Raw genomic sequence first — 27,347 nt, forward strand, 5'->3', positions numbered from 1 at the left:
TTTTCCCCTACCGCGCGAAGCTCGGAAACTTTTACGTTTCATTAAATCATTGGAGAAAGAAAACGATTCGTTGTATCGTTCTCGACTCTTAATCCTTGTCTTAATTCAGCCCCCCCCCCCTCCGCGAAGCGCGGAAGCTTTGACGTTTCATTAAATTATTAGAGATAGAAGACGATTCGTTGTACCGTTCTCTATACTCTTAATCCTTGTCTTAAGTCAGTCCCCCCCCCCTCCGCGAAGCGCGTAAGCTTTGACGATTCATTAAATTATTAGAGATAGACGACGATTCGTTGTACCGTTCTCGATACTCTTAATTCTTGTCTGAATTTCAAAGATGTTTTTTGTCTGCTCCTTTTTCTCCCGTCCTCTTCCTTTCCTCCTCTCTCTATTTTTTGATAACCTTTGTCAGGAGACCCGAGAAGCTCAGGGGTTTTTAGGCATTTGATTACGGTCAGATATATTTTTATACCTTATTTGTGACACTGGCAGGACACTAATTGGCGTGAGGTCCAGCGGGCGAAGCCCCCAGAAAACAGGGGTTTTAGGCATTACATTTCCGTCAGATTAGCATCCAGGGGAGTCTAGGGCTTCCATGGATGCAGTCTTTGTTCTCTTTTTGCCTTCTTCTTACTCCTTGACCGTTCGTGCATATTTTTTTTTACAAAACTGTTTAGCCATATATAGTTCATGTGCAAGCACGTATACCCAGGGAAGAGAAGGTAATAGAAAAGGGAAAACAAAAAATACATAAGGAGAGTGCAGAGGAAAGACAAAAAAATAAATAAGAAATACATAACGGAAGGGCTTTTAGGCACCAAATTACGCATCTAGGGACCCGCCTTAGGCCCCTTGTTTGAGTCCAGAGGGCAGAGCCCCCGAAAGCTCAAGGACTTTAGGCATTTAATTTACGGCCAGATGAGCAAACAGGACCCGCCTTAGGGCCCTTGGTGGGTTCCAGGGGGTAGAGCCCCGGAGCTCATGGAAAAATACTGCCATTTTAGCAATACTTGTAAATCACTGGTATCAAATTAAAAAATAACCCTGTATTGTATTGTAATTGTATTGGGAGGGGGGGGGGTTACTGCCCCCCATCAGTACGCCCAGTGAAAGAGGCGGAGGTGACGGAAGGGACTACCCCCATAATGCTGTATGATAAGTCTTATATGTAACCCCCTTCACAGATTTTTGAAGTTTTGTTGTGTTACAAAATTACATTCTTTAGCAAAACTACAGCATAAAAACAAGCAATATACTTTTTTCACGCTTCACTTTTACTTTGCCGATATCTAGTGTGCAGTCCGAAGGGTTGTAAATATTTACTAGGTAAATTTTAGTTTGACTGAGCAGGAAGGGACTTCTTAAAAGAGCAAGCTGAATATTCATTTTTGGAACACTGATCTATTTCTATAACTTTTAATCTTGTTAACATACAGTGTAATTTGTACATACATGTCAACAGAATACATATTTTCTTCAATATTTACTTGTATATTTTTAGGATATTATGCGAAGGAGCGTAGCGACCGAGCGAGAAGATTTTAGCATTTCTATTAGTCTAAACGCTGTACTCTTGGGCCCACCAGAGCCTTAAAGCGTGTTGCAGTCTTTAGTCAGTATTTGCTATACATTTTGTTGGTGTGCACTTTTTCAAATTATCCATGGGGGACGATCCCCCTCAGAAAATTGAAGGAAGACGTGAACCCCGTCCTTCCACCTATTTTGTGTTTTGCTCAAAAAACTATCCACACAAAAGGACTATGTATGCCCCTTTTGTGAAGCGACCTATCAATATTAATGTTCACATATCAGTCCCTTTTTGGATTGCCCTCCTCCCGCCCCCCCCCCCCAAGAAAAAATATTATCACACTGTTACATGTGTGCACAATATATATATTGATTTTTCAACCTTACGAAAGTGGTGTTTTCATAATGTTTATTGACATCCTTTCAATTTATATTTATATGGAAGACTTAAGAAGACAACTGTTTACAGTCCAACTAAGGGTGAAGAGCATGCCGTGTAGACTAAAATGTGCAATGTTGTTCAATTTCTGAATTCTTTGTTTAAAAAACTTGCTTGCTGTCAATAGTGTATACATTTTTTATACGTTTCAAATGTCTAGTCCGGTTAAAAATAGCACGTCATGATTTCATTATTTGACACGTACTTCACATTGATTTATCTTATCGATAAGCGAAACGATTTGCTTTAGTATCATATAACAAATATTACAGTAATGACAAGTATGGTTTTCCTGAAAATTGAATTATACAATGTATATATTCATCGTTATGGAAAATGTTGTATAATATATAACAATGGGCATTAACATTTTCCAGACCATCGATTTAATTACGTTTAATATTGAAGCTGTTGCCCTTTGTATATACATGAACTTGAAATAATAAGTAGCCTTGAAAGTGTCGCAATAAATCATGTGTGAGTGAGCTTGAAGTTTAATGGTGTAGGTTTGTTTGAAACTGTATAGCCTTTACTCTGTTTTTAATGAGATATATCTCCAATCAAATCAAATCAAACTGAGTGATGTTATCGTACAACTAAACAATATCAATCTTCTGTTCTCCTAAATAAGCCTGGGAAACTTGAAAATTGCATTACAATGTGAATTCATTGTCAGTGAAAATGTAATACAATACACAACAATGGGCAAATAATTGTTTCCAGACCAATGATTTAAGTACTGTACTCATATCACGCTTGTGATTAGCACACTGCCAAGACTCCAATTGTAATACTTTTTAATACTTTTTAATACTTTTTAATACTTTTTAATACTCAATACTCAATACTCAATAGTTAATTACAATATTTCCAATGTTACAGTTAATTGAATTCACGTATCTGTATACATTTTATTTGTTTATATGTCAACATTTATTCATTTTTACTAGCAATATTTCATATCTTGTATTTAAAAAAAAAATCTTTTTTTTGTGTTTTTGTTTTCTTGTTACTACTTTAATGTTTTAACTTAAAAATGTATTCATTGTTATATATTTGTCCTCATTTGCTATGTTATCTTTATGTTTTTGAATGTTTTTTATATTGATGTAAACTTGCATTTTTAGTCTTCGGACATGTTGACAAGTAATGAATAAAACCTTATTTGAACTTGAAAAGTAAGAAGAACTTACATTTTATATTGAAACTGTTGCCGCTGTATATACATCAGGCGCGGATCCAGGATTTCTTAGGGGGGGGGGGGCAAAATTGGAAATTATGCGAGCCAAATATTGGTTCGTAATGGTGACCAGCAGTGACGTAATTGGGGGTGGGTGGGTGCAGGGAGGGGCGGGTTTCCCTCTCCCTCCTCCGCGAAACGTGGAAGCTTTGACATTTCAATAAATTATTAGAGAAAGAAGACGATTTGTTTTACCGTTCCCCAAAAATAATCCTCGTTTGAATTGAGTTTTCCCCCTCCCGCGCTAAGCGGAAGCTTACGTTTCATTAAATCATTAGAGAAAGAAGACGATTTGTTGTGTCGTTATCCCCTTTTTTTTTTCTTTCTTCTTCCTCTTTTTTCCTTTCTTGTATCTCCTCTTTTCCTTTTTTTCTTTCCCTTTCCTTCCTTCTCTTTTATTTTTTGATGGGGGGGGGGGGGGCAACAGCCTGGGAGGCAAGTCCTTTTGCCCCCCGATCTACTTCTTCCCTCTTTTCTTTTCTTCTTCCTCTACTTTTTTCCCTTTCTGTCCTCTTTCCCTTTCCCTTCTTTCCTTCTCTCTCTCTCCTTTTTTTTTTTTTTTTTTTGCGGGGGGGGGGGGGGGGGGGGGGGGGGGGGGGCAAGGCCCGCTCGGCCCCCCCCCCCCTGGATCCGCGCCTGACAAGACAATCGTCCAGCTAATACAAGAAGAAGAAAGGAGAGGAGGGACAAAAATCCGTAAAAATGACCCGATAATAATTATAAAAAAGTGCGTGAGATAAGGGGCTTAAATAGTTGATGTTTACCAAATCAAATCTGTACATGAGGAGGAAAGCGGTCACAGTATTTAGAATTATGAAATCCTCCCCGCCTTTTTATCGCGGTGCGCTTTAATACCATTGACACATGAGATAGAATCAATGCTCGTATCTACTCATTTTCAACTGGTCCAACGAGGCTTTAAACTACAACCATTTAATACCGAGCCGGGGTCCACGCTTACACAAAACACCCGGAAAAACTTCCGTGTCCTCTTCCGCTTTCGATAGCATTATTTGCCAAGTAGCAATTGGGTAAGAGATGTGCAGGTAGAACACTTCATGCCAAAAACAAGGTTCTATGAGTACCACTTATACTCTGGTTCTCTTCTATCTGTCTCCGCAAATAAGTTTATAACCTAGTTACGTCAATCGTCTCTTACCAAGGATACATAGCTGCGGCGGTAAGTAGTTCAACACTTGTAAATTTTATGATTGATATTAAATTATGTCTGAATGTTTAATATCTTTTCAACAGCAGTTTGTGATAAGGCGAATCTTACCCGAGGCATCGCAGGGTTGTATCAATTGCTTGTGATATTATGCTTCTGTGTCGTGTGCTATCTCTGTTTCGAAATCTGATACAGTTACTGCCCCTTTGACTTATTAGAGATCCGTTTGATAATATACATTCTTAAGACTATTGTACATTGATTATTGTCCCTTATTTTGTCTAGTGAGAATCTCTTTGCATTGTGCGTGAATCTACAACCTTATGCTGGGAAATAGATTGTATTGGCAATCGTTTGATGAAATTATTGTTTTGGTGGAAAGTCATCTTTCCTTTTATCTTTTTTCTATCAACCTGTTCTATGAACACTTAAGAAAAAGTTAATAACTTTATTTAACTTTTCAAAGGAAACATCAGGCCTGCTTTTTTTTTCCAATTTGTCGTGTTATTTATTGTGGGTTTTCTGCGGGGAGGGGGGGGGGGACTGTGGTGGGGGTAGGTCATAGCCACTCACCAATGTTTTAACTGCTCGGTCTGCATGCATGAATTAAATGTTAGTTTTCCTTATCACAGTTGGCTTCATAGTCTGTAGTATTATCAAAGCTATTCTGCGGAGATTTTTAAGGATACAGACTTGTATTGAAAAAAGGTTCATTATTTTTAATTGAAGTTTAGGCTGCGATATTTGCTTGACACCTCTCTGTCTTCTAAAAAAGAAGACCATATGACATTGCAATTATATGACTTCACTGTGTGCACGTAACAATTTGCCGCATGTCGATTTCATAACTTAGCATTGATAGATATAGTTGTTATAAAAATGTCCCAAAGCGAGGGGTAATAGCGGAAGCGGGTCATCCGGAATTATCCTAGGGCTTTTTTGGTAAAATATTCGATAACAATCAAGGAAACTCATCAAAATAGCTGTTTGTGCAATTTTTCACAAACTAACTTTCCAAAGTCATAACGTCTTCGAAAACAATTTGTAACTCACACAAAAATCGTGCTAAAGAGGAATCTAAAGGCCATCAGTACTAGTGTAACGGAGGGATTAGACCACACTGCAAGATCACTGGACAGGTGGTTATCTCATCAACTCAGCTGTCAAATAACATAAAATACAGAGGATCATGGGGGACCAATGGTCACCGATTATGCATTGTTTGTCATATAGAGGGCGCAAGTATCTACAAGTAGAGGAGTGTGGCTTTAAAAGACAATTGCTCTAAACGAAAGCAGAAAATTCAGAGGAGCAGACATGATGAACGTTTCAATTTAATCTGACTAAAAATAAGAAAGTTAAGATGTTTTGAAAGTTGCATAGTCACTATATAATGTGCACTTCAAATTGGCTGAGTCACTGTGACGAGTGCCGGACTACTTTCCCATTTGTTCTAAACGCAAAAAAGTTATGGCTCATGAGCGTCTATTCTCTTTATAGGACCTATACTAATATGCTATCCATAAAATATTTTGAGTAGTACCCCAAAAGGAGAAGGCAATTACATGACAAACATAAATAACAGATATTTGTGTAAACAGCAAACGACAGAGTCTGTCACAGTCCACTGACCAAACTGCCAATTTGAGATTCGCGTAGACTTAGTGATCTCATATTTCAAACATTCCTAACTTTTTTTTATTGGTCCGATTTATATCGATTTTCACCATTCTGTTTATCTGATTGTTCTGCTTTCATACAAATGAACTTATTAAATGGGTTAGATTGCCCTTTAACGGTATGGAGTAATCTCACAACTTCAAGGTGTTATAATAATTTACTGTGCTGTGACTACTCTCTATAACTTGTTTTAAAGCGAATGCTCTCCCCATTTATTTGACTGTCAATAGTCTTGCTGTCAAGAGAGAGATTAACCGCATTCTCCGCATTACTCACATTAATGGTTTAGAGGAAAGAGTAATTAATCATGAAAATACAAAAACTAGCATCTACCTATTGTGAGATAAAGCTCATTTCTACTTCACACTTCACAAAATTATCAAAATATTGTTTATTGGATAGCTTTTATTTCGGCATTGGTCAAATTGAATAATGCTGAACTGATAATAACTATTTTCTTGTTGGTACCCGCAGAAACCACTATGGGCCTTTAACTTATTAAATAGGTCTATGAGCTTAAAATGAGCTTGTTTTGTAACATTGTCTTGTGTTTCACAAGTCTTCGTAGGCAAAATTTGGAACAATTGTATTTCTGGGGGATCCATAAACTACAAGCTCTGCTTTTTAGTGGATCCCCCCATTTTCTCAGAAATTAAGAATTTCTTGTAATAATGTTGTTATGTGCAAAGTGTATTTGTATAGTTACCAGAAAAATGAATTATGTTTGAAAAAAATGTAATACCCTTGTTTATCTTTCTGTTGGAAATTAAATAATATATGAAGAAAAAAATTGAAGAAAAAAAAAAGCACGATTTCAACAGGGCGGTTTTGGCGTCCCTTGCCCTGAAATCAACTTTCCCTTTTCCAGTTTTTACTAAATAGCAAACAATTAGGCCTGGTTAAATAAAGATGTTATTCTTATATCAAAACCATGAAGAATACGCGATTTACTTATTGCACTGCCTGAATACGAGGTGACAATTGCCCTCCGTTTCAAGGTATACGTATATTTATGTCAACAAGGATTCGCTTTCGTTTTCAGTTCTTTAAAATGTCTATTTCGTCTTTCATGTGAATTTAATACGTCAACTACTTTATCCTGTGGAAGTACTGAAACGGGAATAAATCAAATCAAATATGAGTTGGTGTTGGCCACGAATACTGGAATCTCCAAATTCTAGCGCTTTAATAAACATCGTTCGTCTTCGATAATACATCGGTGATAGGATTGCTTGCAAATTTCTCATAGCGCTCCCGGTATCATGTGACCGTGCTTCGGGTGGGGGGGGGGGGGGGGGGGGGGGTGGGGGGGGGGGGGGGGGGGGGCAGCGCGTACGCAGGGGGGGGGGGGGGGGGGGGGGGGTGTTTGGGGGGTTAAACCCCCCCTTTGGAAATTTTTTGTGTGTAAACCCCCCTAAAAAAAACCTAAAACCCCCCCTTTTGGATTTTTTTTTTTTTTTTTTTTTTTTAATTATTAAAAAAAAAAAAAAAAAAAAAAAATTATTCCCATGGGCCGACCTAAAAAAGGTGACCTTACCCCCCCCCCAACGGAGCAAAATGTCAAATTTCCAAATTTCGAGACCAAAAAAAAAAAAAAAAGTGTCCTCTTACCCCCCCCCCCCCACCCCCCCCCCCCCCCCCCCCCCCCCCGCTTATTCAGCGGTCGGCCGAGTCGTTGCGATTTTTTTGGGACCAAAAAAAAAAAAAATGTGTCCTCTTACCCCACCCCCCCCCCCCCCCCCCCCCCCCCCCCCCCCCCCCCCCCCCCCCCCCCGCTTATTCAGCGGCTGGCTGAGTCGTTTGCGAAATTTTCGGACCGATTTATAAATGTTAAAACCCCCCCCTTGAAAAAATCCTGCGTACGCGCCTGGGGGGGGGGGGCACTATTAATCAAGAAAGAAATCGAAAGTATACTGACATCGTATAGTCATGTGAGAGTACAGATGATAATTATCATGTCGATAAATGTTTCCGGTTTAATAAATAGTGATGTTATCAATTAAAATATCGTTGGAAAATATTTGTTGATGGCATTACCAGATACTAGTATTACGCATGAAAGTTGGTTTGTGTTTCCTTTTCTTGTTGTATTATGTTTTGTTGGAGGTGGTAGGGCATTTCATAGAAAAACGGAATACGCAACATCATGAGACACCAAGATAAGAGAAGGAGAAATAGAAGAAGAGGAAGAGAAAGAAGAATAAAAAAGAAAGAGGAGAGAAGAAGAAGGGAATAATTAAGAAGAAGGAGAGGATCTAGAAAAGGGGAAAAAGAGGAAGAAGAAGAAGAAAAAGAAGAAGAGGAAGGAATAAGGAGAAGAGGAAAAAGGAGAAGAAGAAGAAACAGAAGAAGAAGAGCAAAAATAAGAATAAAAAGAAGAAGACATTGATCTATAGAGATAGAGGTAGATAGATACAAATAGAGAGAGAGAGAGAGAGAGAGAGAGAGAGCAATTTGATATCCAAAACACATTCGAGAAACGAGTGTCATATTGCCTCGTTGACACTTGCCCGCATTTTGGTCCCGCACTGCCCCGCTCTGTGGAGTGCCAATGCGTGCCAATTAGTGGCACGCAGCGGCACGAAGGGTCACGTCTAATTTACGAATAGTTCACGCAATGCGTAACCACCAGGACACGCATTCGTAGACAATGATCATGGCATGCGAAAATTGCGCGGGAAGTATGCGCAGCCAAAGCGCAAATTGTGCGCAAATTAGTCGTTAACTAGTCGTGAATATGCATGCGTGCCACTAGGCCATCGGACACGAATCGGCGCGCACTGTCACGACTAGGCAGCGCATAGGGTGCGCATAGTTCAAGAAGTGTTCACTAACGTTGCCAAACAAAATTGTCGTGCCAAAATTTTGAACATTTTGAAAATTCTGTCACGCATTTCACGCACGTCCCGCATTCTCCCACACGCTACCACGAATACTTCCCGCACTGGCACGCAAGAGTATGTGTCTATGCGCAAACTATGCGCAAACCAAAATGCGGGCAAGTGTCACCGGGGCATTACATTGTCTTGGTGCCGAGAGGGTTAATGCATACACCTAGACGCATCCGGGGAAAGTTGATCAGCGTGTAATGGAGAATGCCATTAATATGTTCATCGAATTGTTTATAGAAACTTTATAGAAACATGAATCCTATACGTTACTGATTTACATCGATCTATGTCATCAAAATAAGGTCACTCACTCTATGACTAATGTTTCTTTGAAAGAGGCCTTATGGCTTTCAAGGACCACGGGGTGACGTTTCAATTGGAAATAAAAGAAGAACAAAAAGAAAAGAAAAGCGAAAGTAACCAAACCAAACCAAACCAAACCAAACCAAACCAAACCCAAACCAAACCCAAACCCAAACAAAATCTTACAGTTTTAAAAAGCTTTAAAACAATGCGGGAATGCTTGTATCAAGTCTACACAGTTCAGTGACTTTGTTCATTAGAAAAATGTTTTAAACAGTGTATCTCATTATTTACATTCGGGTGTACGACATGGCACTCCTTTCCATTTAAGGCACTCAAAGGCGTGGTTAGTGCAATTAGAAGAAGAAAAAAAAGGGGGGGGGGGTAGGGGAGATCGGATGTCGTACAACTAACGGTTGTTATTTTCACATTAAAGTACATTTTCAAGCCCTTATGCTTTGAGGGAAGTTCTAAATTAGTATTATCTTTAAAATGCCGTTGGAATTTAACTTTTTTCATTTTTGGGCCTGCACATGGGACATAATACCTTTAACCTTTGATTAGAACTCGAGTAGTTATACAGGTGTCATATAGATTCGCAGTATAAGGGAAGTGCCTTGCTCTTCGTGGCCATTTGATTCATTGTAAACATCCATGATTAAAATCAAAACGTTTTGTATCTAAATGGTTCAATTTCCCCCGGAATCCATACAATACTTTGCCTTTTAAAAAAAGATCCATCATACAGGAACGCCTCTTTCCTACTATAATGACATGAGAAGGGGAATGAACTCTACGGGAGCTTTGCTATATTACATTACTTGCATCATACTTACAGAATTGGACCAATTTATTTTCTCAAGATAAAACATTCACGTCTATACTTGTATATTGTTGAGTGAACAATATTTAACATAATTCGTCCCTATTTTCACGAAGTGACGTTAGTGAGGAAAATCGTCACGCAAAGTGAATGCAATTTTTTTTTTTTACTACCGTCACTTCGTGAAAACAGCGACGAATTATACTGTGCTTACATTCATCAAAATGTTGTTATTCTGTAGGTCGAAGTGACTTGTTACCATAATACAAATCATACTACAAATAAAATAATCAAACATTACTTTCAGTATTTTTGGTTGCATAGGCCTACATGTACATTGATATGAATACATACATGTACGTCTCGGAAACCACAGTAGGAATCATGACTATAATGTTTTTCAGAGGTGCTAAAATTTGCATCGAAAGGGCATTGGTTGTTGCCATGAAATATCAATTTTCGAGGTTAGTAATTCTTTATAGAAAAGGAAACTTGCCATTTGTAATTCAGCAATTTCAGAAGCAAATGATTATATCGTTTCAATTTACCATGTCGCGCTATAACCACAAGGCAATACCGGTTCTTGGGGGGGGGGGGCTATGAGGAGGTCAGGCCCCCGCTCCAAATGTCTTCAAGCCCCCTCCCCCTCTCCTTGAATGCAAGAACCGATCGATCGATCGATCTTATTTACTGGGTGTAAGCCACAAATATGTTTAAAAAATTGAATTTTCTCTCAGGAATCATTACATTTATAAAAGAAAATAGTATTGTTAGAACAAAAATATTTAACTTTCATGGTTGAAGCAGATCATCTCAATCACATTAGGTCAGTAAGCAAACGACACTGGCTCGGAAACGCAGATATCCGTCGGATGCGCACTCCGGAAAATCCGTTAGAATTCTCGACCACTTTCAGAGTTTAAAAAACCAAAGGAAACAACTATATAGTTTGCGTAATGGCATGACGTGGCACGGGTAAAATGAAGCTATACAAAAGGGAACAGTATTTGATTTCAAATTGTCTAAGAAGTCCGGGTTCAAAGACTTGGTGTATCAATCTACTGGAGTCGCATGCATTATACGATTTTGATTTGATTTATGCATATATAGAAGTGTTTATCGTACATAAATCATTAATTTGATTTGATTTGATTTTTGATTTATTTATTTCTGTTTGATTTTCTTTTTCTTTTGCATTTTTACAAATATATAAAAAAAAAATAAAAAATTGCATAATCAATTAATCAAATGTTATACACATTTATTTAGCTGTATAAATATTTCATATCTATATAACTAACTAACAAATTACTACGTCAATGCTTTTACTAAAAAAATACGTAAGAAGATGTATAGCGAAGTTCAAGATAAACAGCAAACAGAATGCAACTATACAGAGTCAGCAGGATTTTTTTTAAAGTTTTTTTTTTTAGATTGTTTTCTCTTACATCAAATGCATTTTTTACAAATCATTCATATTAAACAAAAGTGTACATATCTTCATAACACAACTGGATGCAATGTACATTGATGTTTTGGCTGAAACATGAATTGCAATAATAAAAGAAAAACAAATTAAGTACATTTTCATAAACTGTTTAGAAAACATTTTCATTTATATGATCAAAGAATAGTAAATGAGAAAGATAAATTTGGACAAATAATTTTTTTCACGTTCATGCAAATTAAAAAACTTGGTAAGGTTATGAATAATTTAGTTGTGAGCTTATGTTTATCATACCATAATACTGTGTAATGCATGGACATGCAAATATAGCAATCAAAATACCTTGGACTATTTCTTGACGCACTATGCTATTTCATTCACATGTATTTCATATTTTTGCAGAATACAAAATGGCGCCTGACAGAATTACACCAACTTTACCTATTTGGTCGTCTATGCTCTTATTGTTCTTTTGTCTAAATGGATTAGAGACAGTGAAGTGCCAAGGTACGTATTTTTCTCAAATTGAATATTTAATGACTTAAACTATCAAACTCAGATGTAAACAAATTATATTAGTATCCACTGTTATTTTTGAAAAGATGAGAAGCCGATGTTTGAGTTCGCATCCAGGTTAAAATAGACAGTTGCCCGGAGGCGGGGGGGGGGGGTGTATTCACTAATACGGTATACGGGGATGTACCGCTTTAATATGTTACTTTTTTTGCAAAAATTCCCTAACACGGGGTATGATTTTGTGCTGCAAAATCCCTAAAAGTGCCCCCACATTTCTGATCTTGGTCTTAAACATGGGTTACTATTTTCGTCAGGATAATATCTCAACCATAATCTCGCTACAGTGAAAATTCCAGATGCGAAAACCCCGCAAAAATAATTGAAATCATTTTGCTTTTTCATCCAAAGTCCTCGCCGATGGTCGCACAGATTTATCAATATTATTAATTTTATCTCTGCTTCTGACTAATTTAAAACTGGTAATCCCACCCCCTTCTCGAGCGTACGCGAAACAAATTCTGTGTATGCAATACACGAAGAATCACAACTTAGCCAATGCCACTACAACTTCCGGCTACCATTTATTGAAAGAAGCAGGAAACTTGCTTTAGAGACGCGCCATTAGATATCCAAGGTGAGTAGGAAGTTTTCAGAACCCCCCCCCCCCCCACATGTAACAAAAAATGTCTCCTTCCACATTATACGTTGGATAAAAAAAATCACCCCATGTTTAAAAATGAAAAGAAAACAAATTCACCCTAAAGATTCAGTTGAAGAAAAAAAAATCGACCCCTGAAACTGGGAAAGCTGTTACTACGACAAATTAAGGTATGTGAAAGTGTAAATCATTCATGCAAATGAAATACAGCTATAATTTAAACATAGGTTGCGTTTTGAATGGAAGTCAATAATAATGGGTACAAATTTATGCCAAAATGACCTTTAAAAATGAAGTAGCCCTACCTCTCCAATGCTACGCTGATGCATAATAATATGTGATTCTCAATCTGATATTCTGAATTGAATACTTTTTGGCTGGCCTACATTGATTTTGTTTGTCTGGCTTTCTTTCGAACTGCATTATGCTGGCTTCCATGATGATAGGTTCTTTCTTTCTCCTCGTTTATCTTATGATCTTATCTTCTTCTTCTTCTTCTTCTTCTTCTTCTTCTTCTTCTTCTTCATTCTCTTCTCTTCTAAGTAAAGGTTTATTATATACCTATGCCTTATCAGGGTGTTCAATTTTGAAAGTAATTTTGCTTTCGGTTCGTTTTTTTTTTACATTCTCAAGGGTCTTACGAGCTTCGATTGGTCAATGGAAGCGCGCCAAACGAAGGTCGGGTTGAAATGCGATCGAACTCCTCGGACTGGATGTCATTGTGCGGCGCGTACTGGGACATCGGCGACGGATCGGTAGTCTGTCAACACCTCGGCTTCACCAACGCGACTTCGGTCTCGCGTACGGCCCGCTTCGGCTCAAGCACGGGACGGATCATGTCTACGAACTACCAGTGCACGGGGAGTGAGAGTCATCTCGAGGATTGTCCAGTGGGGCAGTTCTCCGAGGGGGACTGCCAACATTCCGCTGACCCAGGTGTGGTCTGTTACCCTTCAACCCCAGGTAAGACTGCAATTATTTGAAGACCATCGCTAAGGGTTTTAATCAAAAGAATTAAAACTGATATAAATCATTCATATTCAAGTATGAGTCGATCCATAAGTTTTATTATAAACTACTTGGGAATGGAATTTCTTGGAAGGTTTCAAGGAAATATTTCAAAGTTTTAGAGTATTTGCCCTTCTATCTTCTTGTTTCTTCGTCCGTTTGGAGACGCATGGCAAACAGAAGTAAAAATGAATATCGATTAGTTTTTGTTAAGATTCCTTCTATCTTCTTGTTTCTTCGTCCGTTTGGAGACGCATGGCAAACAGAGTAAAAAATGAATATCGATTAGTTTTTGTTAAGATTCCTAAAAATACGTCTGTGCATTTTCATTATTGACTTACATTCATTTTCAGTTTCTCTGTCGTCTACCGCAATTTTTAAGGTATAATTATATTTTCAGCTGTACATGTGATTGTTTAATGATTCGTATGACGACTATAACGGACAGTAAAACATTAACAAATTTCTGGAAGTGGGCAAAGAATGAACTACTAGAGGCACGGGAGGGAGGGAGAAGTAGAAAGAGAAAGAGAAAGAGAGAGAGAGAGAGAGAGAGAGAGAGGGAGAGAGCAGGGTGGGGGGGGGGGGGGTGTATAGGAAAAATCTTTGTCCAGGATTTAGCGATTTAAGAGCTTTGTTAGTTAATCGCATGTATTATGATGACCGTTTTTCCTTCGTCGGAAAATTTGAAAAGTTGATGACCATCTAATCTGAAAAATATATTTTTTTAAATCATGAACACATAAGTCTTTTTTTTTTTATTTTTTTTTTTACATGTCATTAACCCAGACTCCGTCACGAATGGTCATCATAGATACTAACTAAGTATACCTTCAGTCTGACATTAGAAACAATTGCAAATGTTTTTTGAGGCCGCCGTCCTTGTCAAGCTTTGCTTATGATTGCGGTCTCCTGCACTTTTCCAACAAAATAGTTCGGATAATACTTTAAATTTATGATAATATGTTATGGAAATAATAAGTTTCGTTATTATATGTACATATATTATGTAAAAAAAAACATTTTGACATGAAGAAATTATTGTTTGTTTATGTTGTATTATACCTTACATTTATATGTTCTTTGTTATTCAGTTATATTTTATATGGAAAAAAATGCAGAAATAAAATAAAATAAAATCAAAATCAATATCAAACCCGAATGATTCAAACTAGCATATACGCTTTTATCGTCATTTTCATTTTCAATAGCGTCGATGATGACGACGATGCTACCTAACCTGGTGACAACGCTTCCGCCTGATGTACCCATACCCGTTCGGCTGATGGGCGGGAATAGTCCCTTTCAGGGGAGGGTAGAAGTCTATCTCAATAATGCTTGGGGAACGATCTGCGATGATAGCTGGGATACTACCGATGCTCGGGTTTGTATACTTAGTATAACTGTACAGACTTTCGAAAAATCAATTCAAGGGCAAAATTTAATTGCTCAAATTACGCACATGTAGTACGTCATTTTCATGTTCGACAGTTTCAATAAATGACGCTCAAGCCCTATGCTACGGTCACAGAGGTTCGTAAGAACGATAATTTCGTACGAATCTCCCTGTTTTTCCATTGTCTTCCCGAATTTTCATTGTCTGAAAATCGTTCGTACGGCGTTCGTAGCAGTTCGTAATGGCATTTGTGACCGAGGCTTTAGGTTGATATTTTCAAAAGTAGCTGTGACAGAGTTAATCTAATTTGGAGAAAGTGGTCATACTCGGTATTTTTTCTGGTTATGTCTTCCCTTCTTATCTCTTCTCCGCTTTGTTTGATATACCCTTCACGATTTTTCTCTTTTTTGTTTAGAAGGTTTTGTATCGTATCCATGTTTTTTTTAATTTGTCAAATCTTGTGTTTTCGTTTTATGAACCTCTACTTCCACTTCTTGTCTCGTTTGTTTTCTTTTGCTTTTAATTCTTCCTACAGAAGGCGATACTCATATATAGACACTCTAGCATTTCTTAAAGTTTTTCCATGTAGTATTTAATACACGAAGAAGAAGAAATTCAATGGGATCGGAAGTATACGTAAACGATAAAAACAAAGTTTCGTCAAAATTCAAATTAGTCCAATACGAAATTAGGTAAAAGTAAGGTAAAGTTGTCCAGTTCCATTTAACACTCTCATCTTTCTTATATTTCAAACAATCTCTCAATATAATCAAGTGTTAAACATTTATATTAACTTACGTCAACAACTCCGTCGTTTATCAATACACCAATAGATCGTATGTCGTCAACTCGGCTTCCAAGAAGTTTTCGCTGCTACCACCAACGCTCGTTTCGGCCAGGGCCTCGGACCAATCCAAATGGACGACACTCGATGCTACGGCAGCGAAACGTCAATCCTCGACTGCCAACACCGTGGTATTGGCGTCCACAATTGTCGGCACACGGAGGACGCTGGCGTGATATGCTTGCCCGAATGTAAGAGAATAATAAGCGTGATGATGATGATGACGATGATGACGATGATGGATGATGGATGATGATGATGATGATGATGACGATGATGACGATGATGGATGATGCTGAAGATGATGATGAGGATGAATTGATGATGATGATGGCGGATGATGATGGTGAATGAAAATGATGGTGAAGATGATGATGATGACGATGATGGATGATGGTGATTATTATGATAATGATGATGAAGAAGATAATGATGGTGACGATTAAGATTAAGATAAAGACGATGATGGATGATGATGATGAATTGATGATGACTATGATGATGATGATGATGAAGATGATGATGATGATGGCGGATGATGATGGTGAAGGATGATGGGTGATGATGACGGCGATTAAGATGAAGATGAAGATGATGATGATGATGGTGATGGTGATAATGAATTGATGACGATGATGATGATGATGATGATGGCGGATGATGATGATGATGATGAATTGTTGATGGAAGATGATGACGATTAAGATGAACATGAAGTTTCTGATGATGATGCTGGTGGTGGTGTCAATTACACCCCAAAGAAGAAAAAGACGACGAAGAAAGAGACGGAGAAGAACATTGTGAAGAAAACGAAAATGAAGAAGAAAATTATGATGATGCTGACGATGATGGCGATGATGACGAGCTGTCAGTGATGAAGAAAATGCAATAGCGCTGTAGAAGAAAAAGATTATGAGGATGATCATGATGGTGGTTATGAATGTCAAGAGTCAAACTCAGTCTTTTCGTAAAGGCGCTGAAATTAAGCATTGAAAAGGATGTTACAAGCTCATTAATATAACATAAATTTGTTCAATCACTGCAGCTACAGATGATATTTGGTATGATCATGTGGAGACCTGGTGTGTTTAATGCTAGGAGTCCACTGGGCCGGCGCCAGTTGGTGCCAGTTCGCGCCAAAGATTATGTGATTGGCGCGTAGTGGCTCGCTGTGGCGCCGAATTAATGTCCACTCGGCATGTGTCGCCAAGTGGAATAAACTGGGTGCCATATGGCGTGCGCCAAATGCCACCCGGCTTGCTCCAAAATGTTGCGCCAGTTCGCGCCAGTTTGCGCCATTACGCGGCCATTTGATTCCAAAATTCACCCTGTTGGCGCCATTCGCGCCAATAGACGGCTACTTTGCGCCACTTGGTGATTAGTTTGTGCCAAAGGTCGCCAAATTGGTTTGAACTTGCCGCCGCTTGGCGCTACTTGCCGACTAAATAAATACCAGCCATTGGCTACCTGGTTCAGACCCTCCTCAGCTGCTGTATGAACAACATCTCTACTAAATATTTACAATTTTGATATGTCTGAGGCTTTTGATAATGTTGGAGTGATGATGCTGCTCCATCAGAAGATGATGAGAGATGCTGAGGTGGCCACTGCCTATTAACTTATGCTGGCCAATCCTGAATAAGAAGAGCCTCCTAAGAAGAAAAAGAAGCACAACTGGTGGTTTAGACCCATGCTCCACCCACAGTTGAGGGCCGAACGTGGACAGTACCACACTTTGATGGAAGAGCTGAGTGAGAATGACAGGAGGAAGTTCAAGAACTACACCAGGGTGTCCCCAGAAATGTTTGATGACCTGTTGGTCAGGCTTACACCCCACTTGCAGAAGAAGGACACCCACATCAGGAAGGCCATTCCCCTGGTCTCAAGTTGTCCGTCTTCCTGCGCCATCTCGCCACTGGGGCCACCTATGCCGAGCTGTCTTACAACTTCCGAGTGGGCAAGGAAACCATCCAGAAGTTTGTCCCTGATGTAGCCAGAGCGGTAGTGGATGAGTATGCTGCAGAAGTCATCTCTCCCCCCCCCCCACAACCAATGAAGGCTGGCTTGAGGTTGCAGGTGATTTTGAAGCCAGATGGAATCTTCCTCACTGTCTGGGAGCCTATGATGGAAAGCACATCCGTCTCCAGAAGCCCAACAAATCTGGCAGCCTTTACCTCAACTACAAGCAATTCTTCTCGGTTGTCCTGATGGCTCTGGTAGATTCAAAGTGCCAGTTCCTGTGGATCGATGTGGGTGGGGTTGGCCATCAGTCTGTATACAACAACAGTGAACTGAAGGAGTGCATTGAAGCTGGCACTTTAGGCATCCCAGATCCAGCTCCTCTTCCCCATGATGATGAAGAGCACCCTATGCCGTACTTCTTCGTGGGAGACGATGCCTTCGCCATGAGGACGTACGTGATGAAGCCCTATGGCCGTCGTAACAGAAGATCTTCAACTACAGGCTGTCCAGGGCAAGGCGTGTGGTTGAAAATGCCTTTGGTATTCTGGCTCTGCGGTTCCAGTGCTTCCTTGGCCAGATGAGACAGGAACCAGACACAGTCCGCCTGCTCATTGAAGCTGCCGTCATGCTGCACAACCTCATCAGGAAACACTATCAGGCACTGGACGTCCGCATGTTGGACCAGGAGGATGCCCAGCACAACCTCATCCCTAGAGCTTGGGGAACTGCCGCCATCACTGTGAGAAAGTCCTGCGATGCCGCCCTGCTGTTATAGGCGGCAAGTGGCGCCGAATGGTGGGCAATCACGTGGCATTTGGCGCGAAGTAGTCACCAATCGGGTGCCGTTTGGCTCGCGTAGTGGCGCAAACAAGGTGCCCCTTGGCGCCAAGTGGCGCCATGCGGCGCGAAATCTCATTGGCGCAACTTGGCGCGCGCCATTACATTCTAGTGGATTCCAATAGGCGGATTGTTTGCGCCAAAGGGCGATATGTTCGCGCCATATGGTGCCACTTGGCGGACACTTGGCGCTGATTGCTCGATGCAAGTGGCGCGACGAAAATTTCAAACATTTTGAAATTTTCTTGCCGCCACATTCAAATTTGGTGCCGTTACGCGCCAACACGAGCCAGTCGGGAGGCAGTTTGAGCCACTACACGCCACTAGGCACCTTATTGGCGACACTAGGCGCCACAGTAAATTGCATTGGCGCAAACTGGCGCCAACTGGCGCCGGCTCAGTGGACTCCTAGCATTAAATCAGTAGACCAACTCTTTACCCAATATAGGATTAAAAATAATAATAACAATAATTAATACATTGGAATGTATTTCAATCAGTTTTATTCTCGTCAAAACAGATAGGTTTATATATATGCAAATCAAGTTTTTATTTTGTTTACCTTTGTCACGCAGCCCGCTTAGCTGGCGGCAGCAATCACTCCGAAGGTCGCGTCGAGGTCAGGGTGGGAGAACAATGGCAGACGGTATGCGGCGTCGGTTTCGACGACATAGATGCGAACATTGTCTGCAATCAGATGGGGTACGGAGAAGTTCTTAGCATGTCGCTTGGCAATGACCGGTACGGCAACGCCACCGGCACTGCTGTGGTCAAGAACGTCAACTGCAATTCCAACTTTCAGCTGATGTATCAGTGCGCGTCGGAAGTGGTACCTGACGGGGACCCACAATGCACCAGCGACAATGACGTCGGCATCGTCTGCTCAAATTCTGGTGAGTGAAATGTCTTTCCCGGTCCCATTTTTTCTTGGAGCTTACTTTGGAATAATTTAGAGCAACAAGCCGAATAAACAAGAAGATTTTTTTTTGGAACTTAGCAAGTCGACTTATTTAGGACGAGAAGATGATGACGAGTCGACTTTTTGTTTTGTTTTTTGGTTGTCATCTGAAAGGGTATAGTCATGTACAAGGTGACCCATACCCCTATCCCCAAAATGTTTAGACTGCTTTGCCCGTTTGAGAAAAAAATACGTCTAAGACCCCCTAATCACTCGAGTCCCCTTTGAGTGACTTTTCAGTGCGTCATCATCGCGGTATCTTGTCTTCTTGTCCTACACAAGTCGACTTGCCGAGTTGCAACAGCTCGTCTTCCCGGGCCTTCTCGTCCTAATCTCGTCCTAAACAAGTCTACTTACTTAGTTCCATAACATTTGGAACAAAATGACGCAGATTGGATTTGCCGATATAATTTATACAGATTCATAATTTATACTAATTTATACATGCTCCCCTTCCTTCATCTTCCTTCTCCCGCTCTTTCTCAGATTCTGCAATGGGACTTCGTCTGGTCGGCGGCAACAACATCTTCGAAGGCCGCGTCGAGGTTAACATCAACAATACCTGGGGAACCGTGTGCGATGATTACTGGGACATGGAAGACGCTTCGGTAGTCTGCAACCAGCTCGGGCTCGGCCGGGCCGTCGAGGCCAGAAAGTACGCCAGCTTTGGCCGGGGCTTCGGACCGATCCACATGGACGATGTCCTGTGCTCTGGAGACGAAGCAACCATCTTTGATTGCGAATATAACAACCAGACTGGATGCTCTCACAGTGAAGATGCCGGTGTGGTGTGCGCTCCAAAAAGTGGGTACCGACTGTAGATAGCAATTGCTTTATAAATAATAAATGGTTAAAGGCGATTCCTTAAAAAAAGTCGTAGCCTTCAATTATATAGATTAACCAAAACATAAAGGTAACTTTTTTTCAAAAATCAACGAAAGAGCAAATATCCCATAGATATCATTTCGGGTTTCGTTATACGTCTTTGTCATGTTTTCACATTTCCATATAAGAGACGCACAAGGCTTTTTGCCTTCGGTCGGTTTTTCAAAAGTAGTCGCTATCGTGTTCAAATTTATTCTCAACATATTTGTTTTCATATGAATCTCTTGCTAATACCTTTTGGTACAATAACTACTACTATAATATTTATTCAGAGCAGATTACTTAGACAATTTGATTCCAAGAATCATCTTGTCGGGTCAGAATGCATTCTCATCGATTTTGAGGGCCACAGGAGTCGCAGGCAACCGGTTTTTCTGCCAGAATTTTTGCAGAACGAGTCGCGTCTTCATAAAAATAAATACCAACTTTGTAGGCCCTCTATTTCGTCGTACATTTTGTCTTTAATATCCTCCAATAATATTCTACATAACATGAAAGTAAATGCTGTTGTTTTTGCTCCCTGTCAAATCTCAGTTCGTCTCATGGGAGGTATGAACTCGTACCAGGGTCGAGTAGAGATGTTCGTGAACGAAGAGTGGAGCACAATCTGCGACACGCAGTGGGATGAGGACGAGGCCCGTGTTGCTTGTCGTCAGCTCAAGTACGGCTTCGCAGCTACGGCCAAGACCGGTTCGTACTTCGGAGAGGGCACGGGTCCGATCCTCGCCGAGAACATACGGTGCAGCGGTTATGAAGGGTCGTTGGTGCAGTGCCCGCAATTCGGCATCTCGCCCAACACGACGTGCGATCACTCCCGAGATGCTGGTGTGATCTGCTCACTCCCCGGTAAGGATGTATATAGTCTAGGATATTATCCCAAAATAGTTACCTATATCATCCATCATGCATGAACAACAACGTTGTTGGCATAACCTAGCTGAAGCTAATTTAAATCCCTACTGTACTACTTGTAGCTACTTGCTCCCTCTATATAGAAAACAATGCCTGAGCGGTGCCCGTTGGTCCCCCATGATCCTCTTTTTCTTATGTGAATTGAAAGCTGAGTTGATGAGATAACCACCTGTCAGTGACCACGTTGGGTGGTCTAATCCCTCCTGGCGAAACTAGTACAGACGGGCTTAAAGTTTGGCCCCGATCGAGAGCCCCCGAAACAGACACCAAAGTCGGGCCGATTTCACAGCATAAAGCCCATTCACCACACTTTATGAACGTACCATCATATAAAAATCAATTTGTTGACATATCGTAGGTGAGTTCAAGGGCGAAGGGGTTGGATTTCTCCTTTACAACTAAAAGAAGCGACTTTTAGGGTAGCAATTTCAGGAATAAACAAAAACTGCCCTTCTTGGGGAGCAACTGTATTTATTTCTAAAACTCATAAAATACTCAGTAATCCATTAATCTACTCAAAACGCATAAGCGTGGTCACTCAATCATGTGGTTTGATTAGGCTGACTAAGTTGTATCTCGATTTTAAATGTTACCAATGTACAAAATCAAGAGTATGTCCACAAAATCAGGACTTCACTCGACCGAACATCTCCATGACTACATTCAGTATATCTTATGATGATTACCGACATAATTCAGAACTGCGGCTACTTCAGTCTTTTATAGCTATGTCAACCACACGTCTGAATACATCCCCTCACCTTTCCAGCAGTAAAGAAAATCATATTCACTTCGATCTAATTCAGTTCCTTCCCTCCTCTTCCCAAAACCACGAAATAAAACTATCTTCAAATTCTTTAATCTGTTGTCCCACGACTATTGACTGAACTAACTACATTTCTAAGAACTAGTACTTATGTTTTCTTAATCGAAAAACATTTACCTATTATTTTCCAAATCTACTATTCTCCAGTAGTTTATTAACTCAGTAACAGCGCCTTAAGGCATAAATAGTCAAGTTTGACTGAATTGCGTTAAAACCTAATCAAACAACAAACAACAAACAACAAACAACAACCATTTACACCCGCTGGAAAATGCGCTATACAAATCAAATTTATGTTTGTTGTTGTTGTTGTTATAATAACAATAATAATTTGTACTATTATTATTTTTATTATTATCACCTTCTCGTTCATACACTCAGAAAACAACATCACTCTTCGGCTGGTCGGTGGCGAAAACGCCTACGAAGGTCGGATCGACATCGAGCTCGATGGCATCTGGGGCACGGTCTGTGACAACAACTGGGACAAGAACGATGCTCGTGTGGTATGCAAGCAGCTAGGTCTTGGTCCCGGCATCGAGGCCGCGAAAGGTGCCACCTTTGGACCGGGTACTGGACCGATCTACGTGGACAACCTGGCCTGTAGAGGACACGAGTCGTCAATCGCATTCTGTCCCAACAATGGGGTAGAAGTCCACAATTGCACTCATGATAACGACGCAGGAGTCGTATGCTCAGCTCCTAGTAAGACTTATTATGTTTTACTCTCCTTTAATAGCAGTAGTGTGGTATAAGAAGTATACGAACACGAGGCTAATCTGCCACAAGATCAATTGTACAATTTTAAGAACAATATATTATCAGATAAATGATTAAAAGTCCGGGAATACATGCAAAACAGAAAGAAAAGGAAACGTATAGCATTTATGTGTGTCAATCGGAAGGAAACAAGAAGAAAATTAATACGTACAGAATTTTTAATTTTTTATATCAAAACTACAAAGCGATAACTGAAGCAAAGTTCAATTATTTTGACAAAGTATTCCAATAAAATGACGAACATTGATTGGAATGTCAATACTTATATTTTCGAGGATGTGACCTAATATATATTTAAAACGTACATCAATATTACATGATTGCAACTCATTCTAATCTTTTGCAGTCGGAAGAAACACATTTGATTGTCTATAAATAACTCTAACCAGCAACAATTAGGTATTTTAAAGTCTTTTTAAAGTCTTGCAATGCATGATGATTACAGCATAGACAGTAATATGCCAGTCTCAGCACTTCTTATTTTTCATTTATTTTCAGTTCTTAGCAATTGAAACTTGTCGCATATATAGCCATGGTGATTTTGTTCAGTTAAAAATAAATATGAAGATAATGATAACAATATTAATAATAATAATAATAACATAATAATAATAATGATGATGATTATAATAATAATAATAATAATAATAATAATAATAGTGATAATAGTAATAATAATAATCATCATGGGTTCTTTTGTAGTGCTCATGTCCGACATATTTGACTCCTGACGCTCCACTGCTATTTATAAGGCGCTCTAGCATTTCCAGGAACTAATTCCTACAGGGTACCTATTAACATCACCTGGGTGGGGAGCGGCAAATGTGGATAAATGTCTACATTTTAAAGCTCACTACATTCAGGACCCATACCTGCATTCAGGATCCAAAGCAGAATTCAGGTCCTGCAGTCACGACCCACACTTGAAGTTATAACATTTTCTTTCGTGCTTTAATCATAGTCCGACTTGTAGACGGTTCCGGTCCGTACGAGGGCCGCGTGGAGATTCTCCGCAACATCGTATGGGGGACTGTATGCGATGACGGTTGGGACATCAACGACGCCACTGTGGTCTGTAACGAACTCGGCTTCGGCAGCGCCAAGCGGGCCGTCCCCGCTAGCTACTTCGGCTCTCGCTCTTATGGCTCTATCCACATGGATAACGTGGCTTGTGAAGGGGATGAACAAAGCCTCACAGACTGCCCACACGACACTACCCATGACTGCTCGCATTTGGAGGATGCTGGAGTTATCTGCACAGGAAAAGGTATATGGTTAACACGATCAGATGTACCCTGATCTGTCGCTACCTCCAAACACATAAATGAGCTTTGTGAAGTTACATTACAAGGAAGACGAGGTCATAGCCAAAATGCCTTTCATGGCATCTTGTTTAAGGTTGCCAGAGGTAAAAAGTGAAAAAACAAGATTTATCTGTGGTCATCAATTTAGAATAGAACACTTTAGGAATTAGCCCTAAATGTTAATTTGCATAATTTGGCAACAAACAATTCCCTTATTTCATAAAGTCACATGTAAACAACAGTATTTTTCAATGCTTTATCTTGATGTAGATGTGGCACGTGACTTTGCAATTGGCTCCCTCCAAAGACATACATGAGCTATGCCAAGTTAAACTACAAAATATTACGAGGTCACAGACACAATTTACGTGATCACATTACTGAGAATATGTCGAAGGTTTTCAAATGTCAAGAATTAAAAATCTGGTCTCTACTTCAAAGCAGTTTCTTTCCATGTGTTTCCTTGGCAGATCTTGCATGTGATCTTCCATCACTCCCTCCAAACACATACATGAGTTTTGTCAAGTCACATTACAATGAGGATGAGGTCATAGCCGTCATCTGTACCTATGGCAACGGGTCGGTGGAGTGGCGATGCGGCACCGACAAGAGATGGACAGGACTATCCCTTACCTGTCCCCCCAGGAAAGGTTAGCAATCTCTGCTTACATCTGCTGATCATCAGGAACCCGTTTCACAAAGCCTTTTTTCGATGACAAATGACACAAATCAGTGACAAATATGCAGATAACCAATCAGAAGCAAGGATTTCAGCAACTTATAAGAAAGACTGTCATTTGTCACCGATGGCAAGTTTTGTGAAACGGGCCCCTGATGACAATACAATGCAATGCAATACTTAGCAGTACTATACGATAACTAAAGAGTTAATAGATTCTACAAAATCGAAGAATAGAACGAATAAAAACATAATTAGACCAAAGCTTTTTGTCTTGCACATGTCAGAATAAATCGCAAAAATGTGATCTTTCGCGCGCTTAGTACTCTCAGGTTCAGTTTATATTTGTCTGATTTCGGCTTTCTGTTTATTCTTGAAAATAACCCCGATGAGTGGAAGAGGAAAAGCTGTCTCGTTGCTATATGATAACTAATTGATTGAAGCGCTTTTGCAACTGGATATAGGAATGGTCATTTACCAGGTAGTAATTGGCTCAGTCAGTAGAGCGTCCGCCTCACAACCGGGAGGTCGTGGGTTCGAACCCCGGCCGCGTCTTAGCAAAAGACGTTAAAAGATGGGAGTTGTTGTTACCTTGTTTGGCGTTCAACAATAAGGGGGGGGGGAACGTCGATCTGGCGCTGCTCAGTTGCTGCCGGGCTCACGATCAATTGGGCAAAATGGATTTCCGTTTCGATTTAATAAAATTTGGAGTGGACTATTAGGCTATTATTATTATTATTATTATTATTATTATTATTATTAATTGTAAATAATAATAATACTATACTCAGTTTTTATATAGCGTTTATTTTCTTTACGTAGTACCTGTACCTTTAACTTCCTTAAAGGTATGTTCTGCATGTCAGACAAGAATTAAAGGTGAATTTTCAGAGGAGATCGGGTGGGGGCGAGGGGGGAGGAGGGGAGGAATAAGTGCCCGTCTGCCCGATGTAATATATATATACTTTTTAATACATGCATTGCTTTGTATAAAAGTCTGAAATTGATACTGGCTTTCAGTACTTTTTTTCTGTGCAGGTTTCTAGAAAGTCTTAATGATGTTTTTTAATTTGTTTAAAAGAAGATGTGTTTCCATGACACTATCTAAATGTTACCATTTCTTTTTCTATAGGACATCCTCGTTCCAATAAAACAATGATTGTAAGCATAGTTGCTGTATTGGTGGGTCTAATTCTCATTGGATTGATGATTATCTTGATCTTCTTTGTCGTACGGTAAGTTCGTCGTCATGTTATAATAATAATTCGTCAGAAATAGATGACCATTCATTCTTTATTACACTGCATTTGAAAAACGGTAACAATTTTGCAATCTAAAGTTTCCTTTTGTTGGAGTTAATTGGGGATTGATTCGGTAAAATCTCATAGTTTCTTTTTTAATCAGGGCCATCTTTAAATCTTAGAACGGTCATAAGTTTCGCCTCCTTTATACAAAGTGAACACCCGAGAAGATTAAAGCCTTATATTAATTTCGGATGCTTATAATTCTGTTAAACTTGACCCTGAATCTAAATCAAGTTAGAAAAGTTGAAAAATTAGACCCTAGCATAACTTCTTTTTTTTTTTTTTTTGGGGGGGGGTATACATGTACCCGACTTTGAACAAAACCCTAAAGACGGGTTTAAATTCAGTGGAAAAACCTTTATTTTTATGAATTCGTAATCCACAGGAGTCAACGCAGACGAGGGTTCGGCGGCGCCATAACGATGTCTGACGTCATCGCTCATATAGAAACCATCAAGAACGCTGCCACCACCAACGGTGATCGTAGCAAGCTGGAGGGATGCACCACGGCCATGCCCGAAAACGATATCACGGGTGTCGACGTCGAACCCTTCAATGATCACGCCGTGGAAAATCCTAAGTACTACGACGGAAAAGATTCCAAATCCAACGCAACGGGCGGTTATGCTCGTCTTATCGAATAGTTTGAATGGCTTCTTGGGCAGTACTGTTATAATTTTGAAAAGACTTTGTATGTATATACCTGTCAAACCGTCAAAATGACTTTACATCCATTCCAAACTGACCAGTTCTTGGCTGTTGAAGGATATGTAAAATAATGTTTGATAAACCTGTTGTAGGTCCGTTATCGGTCTCGTTGATGCGACTGAGAAAACCTTCGTCACACCGTCAAACCAATCCCAAGTAGCCTGATGTTATCCATTCGAGATGATTACGGTTTATACTATCATTTTTATGCCAGTGCATTCGTGTTTCCGGGCGGTTTGGAATCGTTTCCCTTAT

At 39.9% G+C, this 27,347-nt stretch overlaps 1 protein-coding gene across 1 annotated transcript in view; it reads left to right on the forward strand.

Moving 5' to 3' along the window:
- Nucleotides 1-4,345: 4,345 nt before the first annotated feature.
- The window catches only part of LOC373213 (scavenger receptor cysteine-rich protein variant 2), a 23,046-nt gene continuing 44 nt past the window's right edge, over nucleotides 4,346-27,347 (forward strand). Inside the window, 13 exon segments of the mRNA NM_214484.1 lie at nucleotides 4,346-4,383; nucleotides 11,918-12,022; nucleotides 13,323-13,652; nucleotides 14,909-15,081; nucleotides 15,927-16,128; nucleotides 19,312-19,629; nucleotides 20,181-20,498; nucleotides 21,114-21,425; nucleotides 22,699-23,022; nucleotides 24,059-24,364; nucleotides 24,872-25,051; nucleotides 26,213-26,315; nucleotides 26,770-27,347. The exon segment at nucleotides 26,770-27,347 is cut by the window's right edge and continues 44 nt beyond it. Of these exon segments, the coding sequence (NP_999649.1) occupies nucleotides 11,926-12,022; nucleotides 13,323-13,652; nucleotides 14,909-15,081; nucleotides 15,927-16,128; nucleotides 19,312-19,629; nucleotides 20,181-20,498; nucleotides 21,114-21,425; nucleotides 22,699-23,022; nucleotides 24,059-24,364; nucleotides 24,872-25,051; nucleotides 26,213-26,315; nucleotides 26,770-27,028 (2,922 nt within the window). The 5' untranslated portion in view covers nucleotides 4,346-4,383; nucleotides 11,918-11,925 and the 3' untranslated portion in view covers nucleotides 27,029-27,347.

This window comes from Strongylocentrotus purpuratus, unplaced genomic scaffold, assembly GCF_000002235.5.
Source record: "Strongylocentrotus purpuratus isolate Spur 01 unplaced genomic scaffold, Spur_5.0 spur5_scaffold_14, whole genome shotgun sequence".
Lineage (NCBI taxonomy): Eukaryota > Metazoa > Echinodermata > Echinoidea > Camarodonta > Strongylocentrotidae > Strongylocentrotus > Strongylocentrotus purpuratus.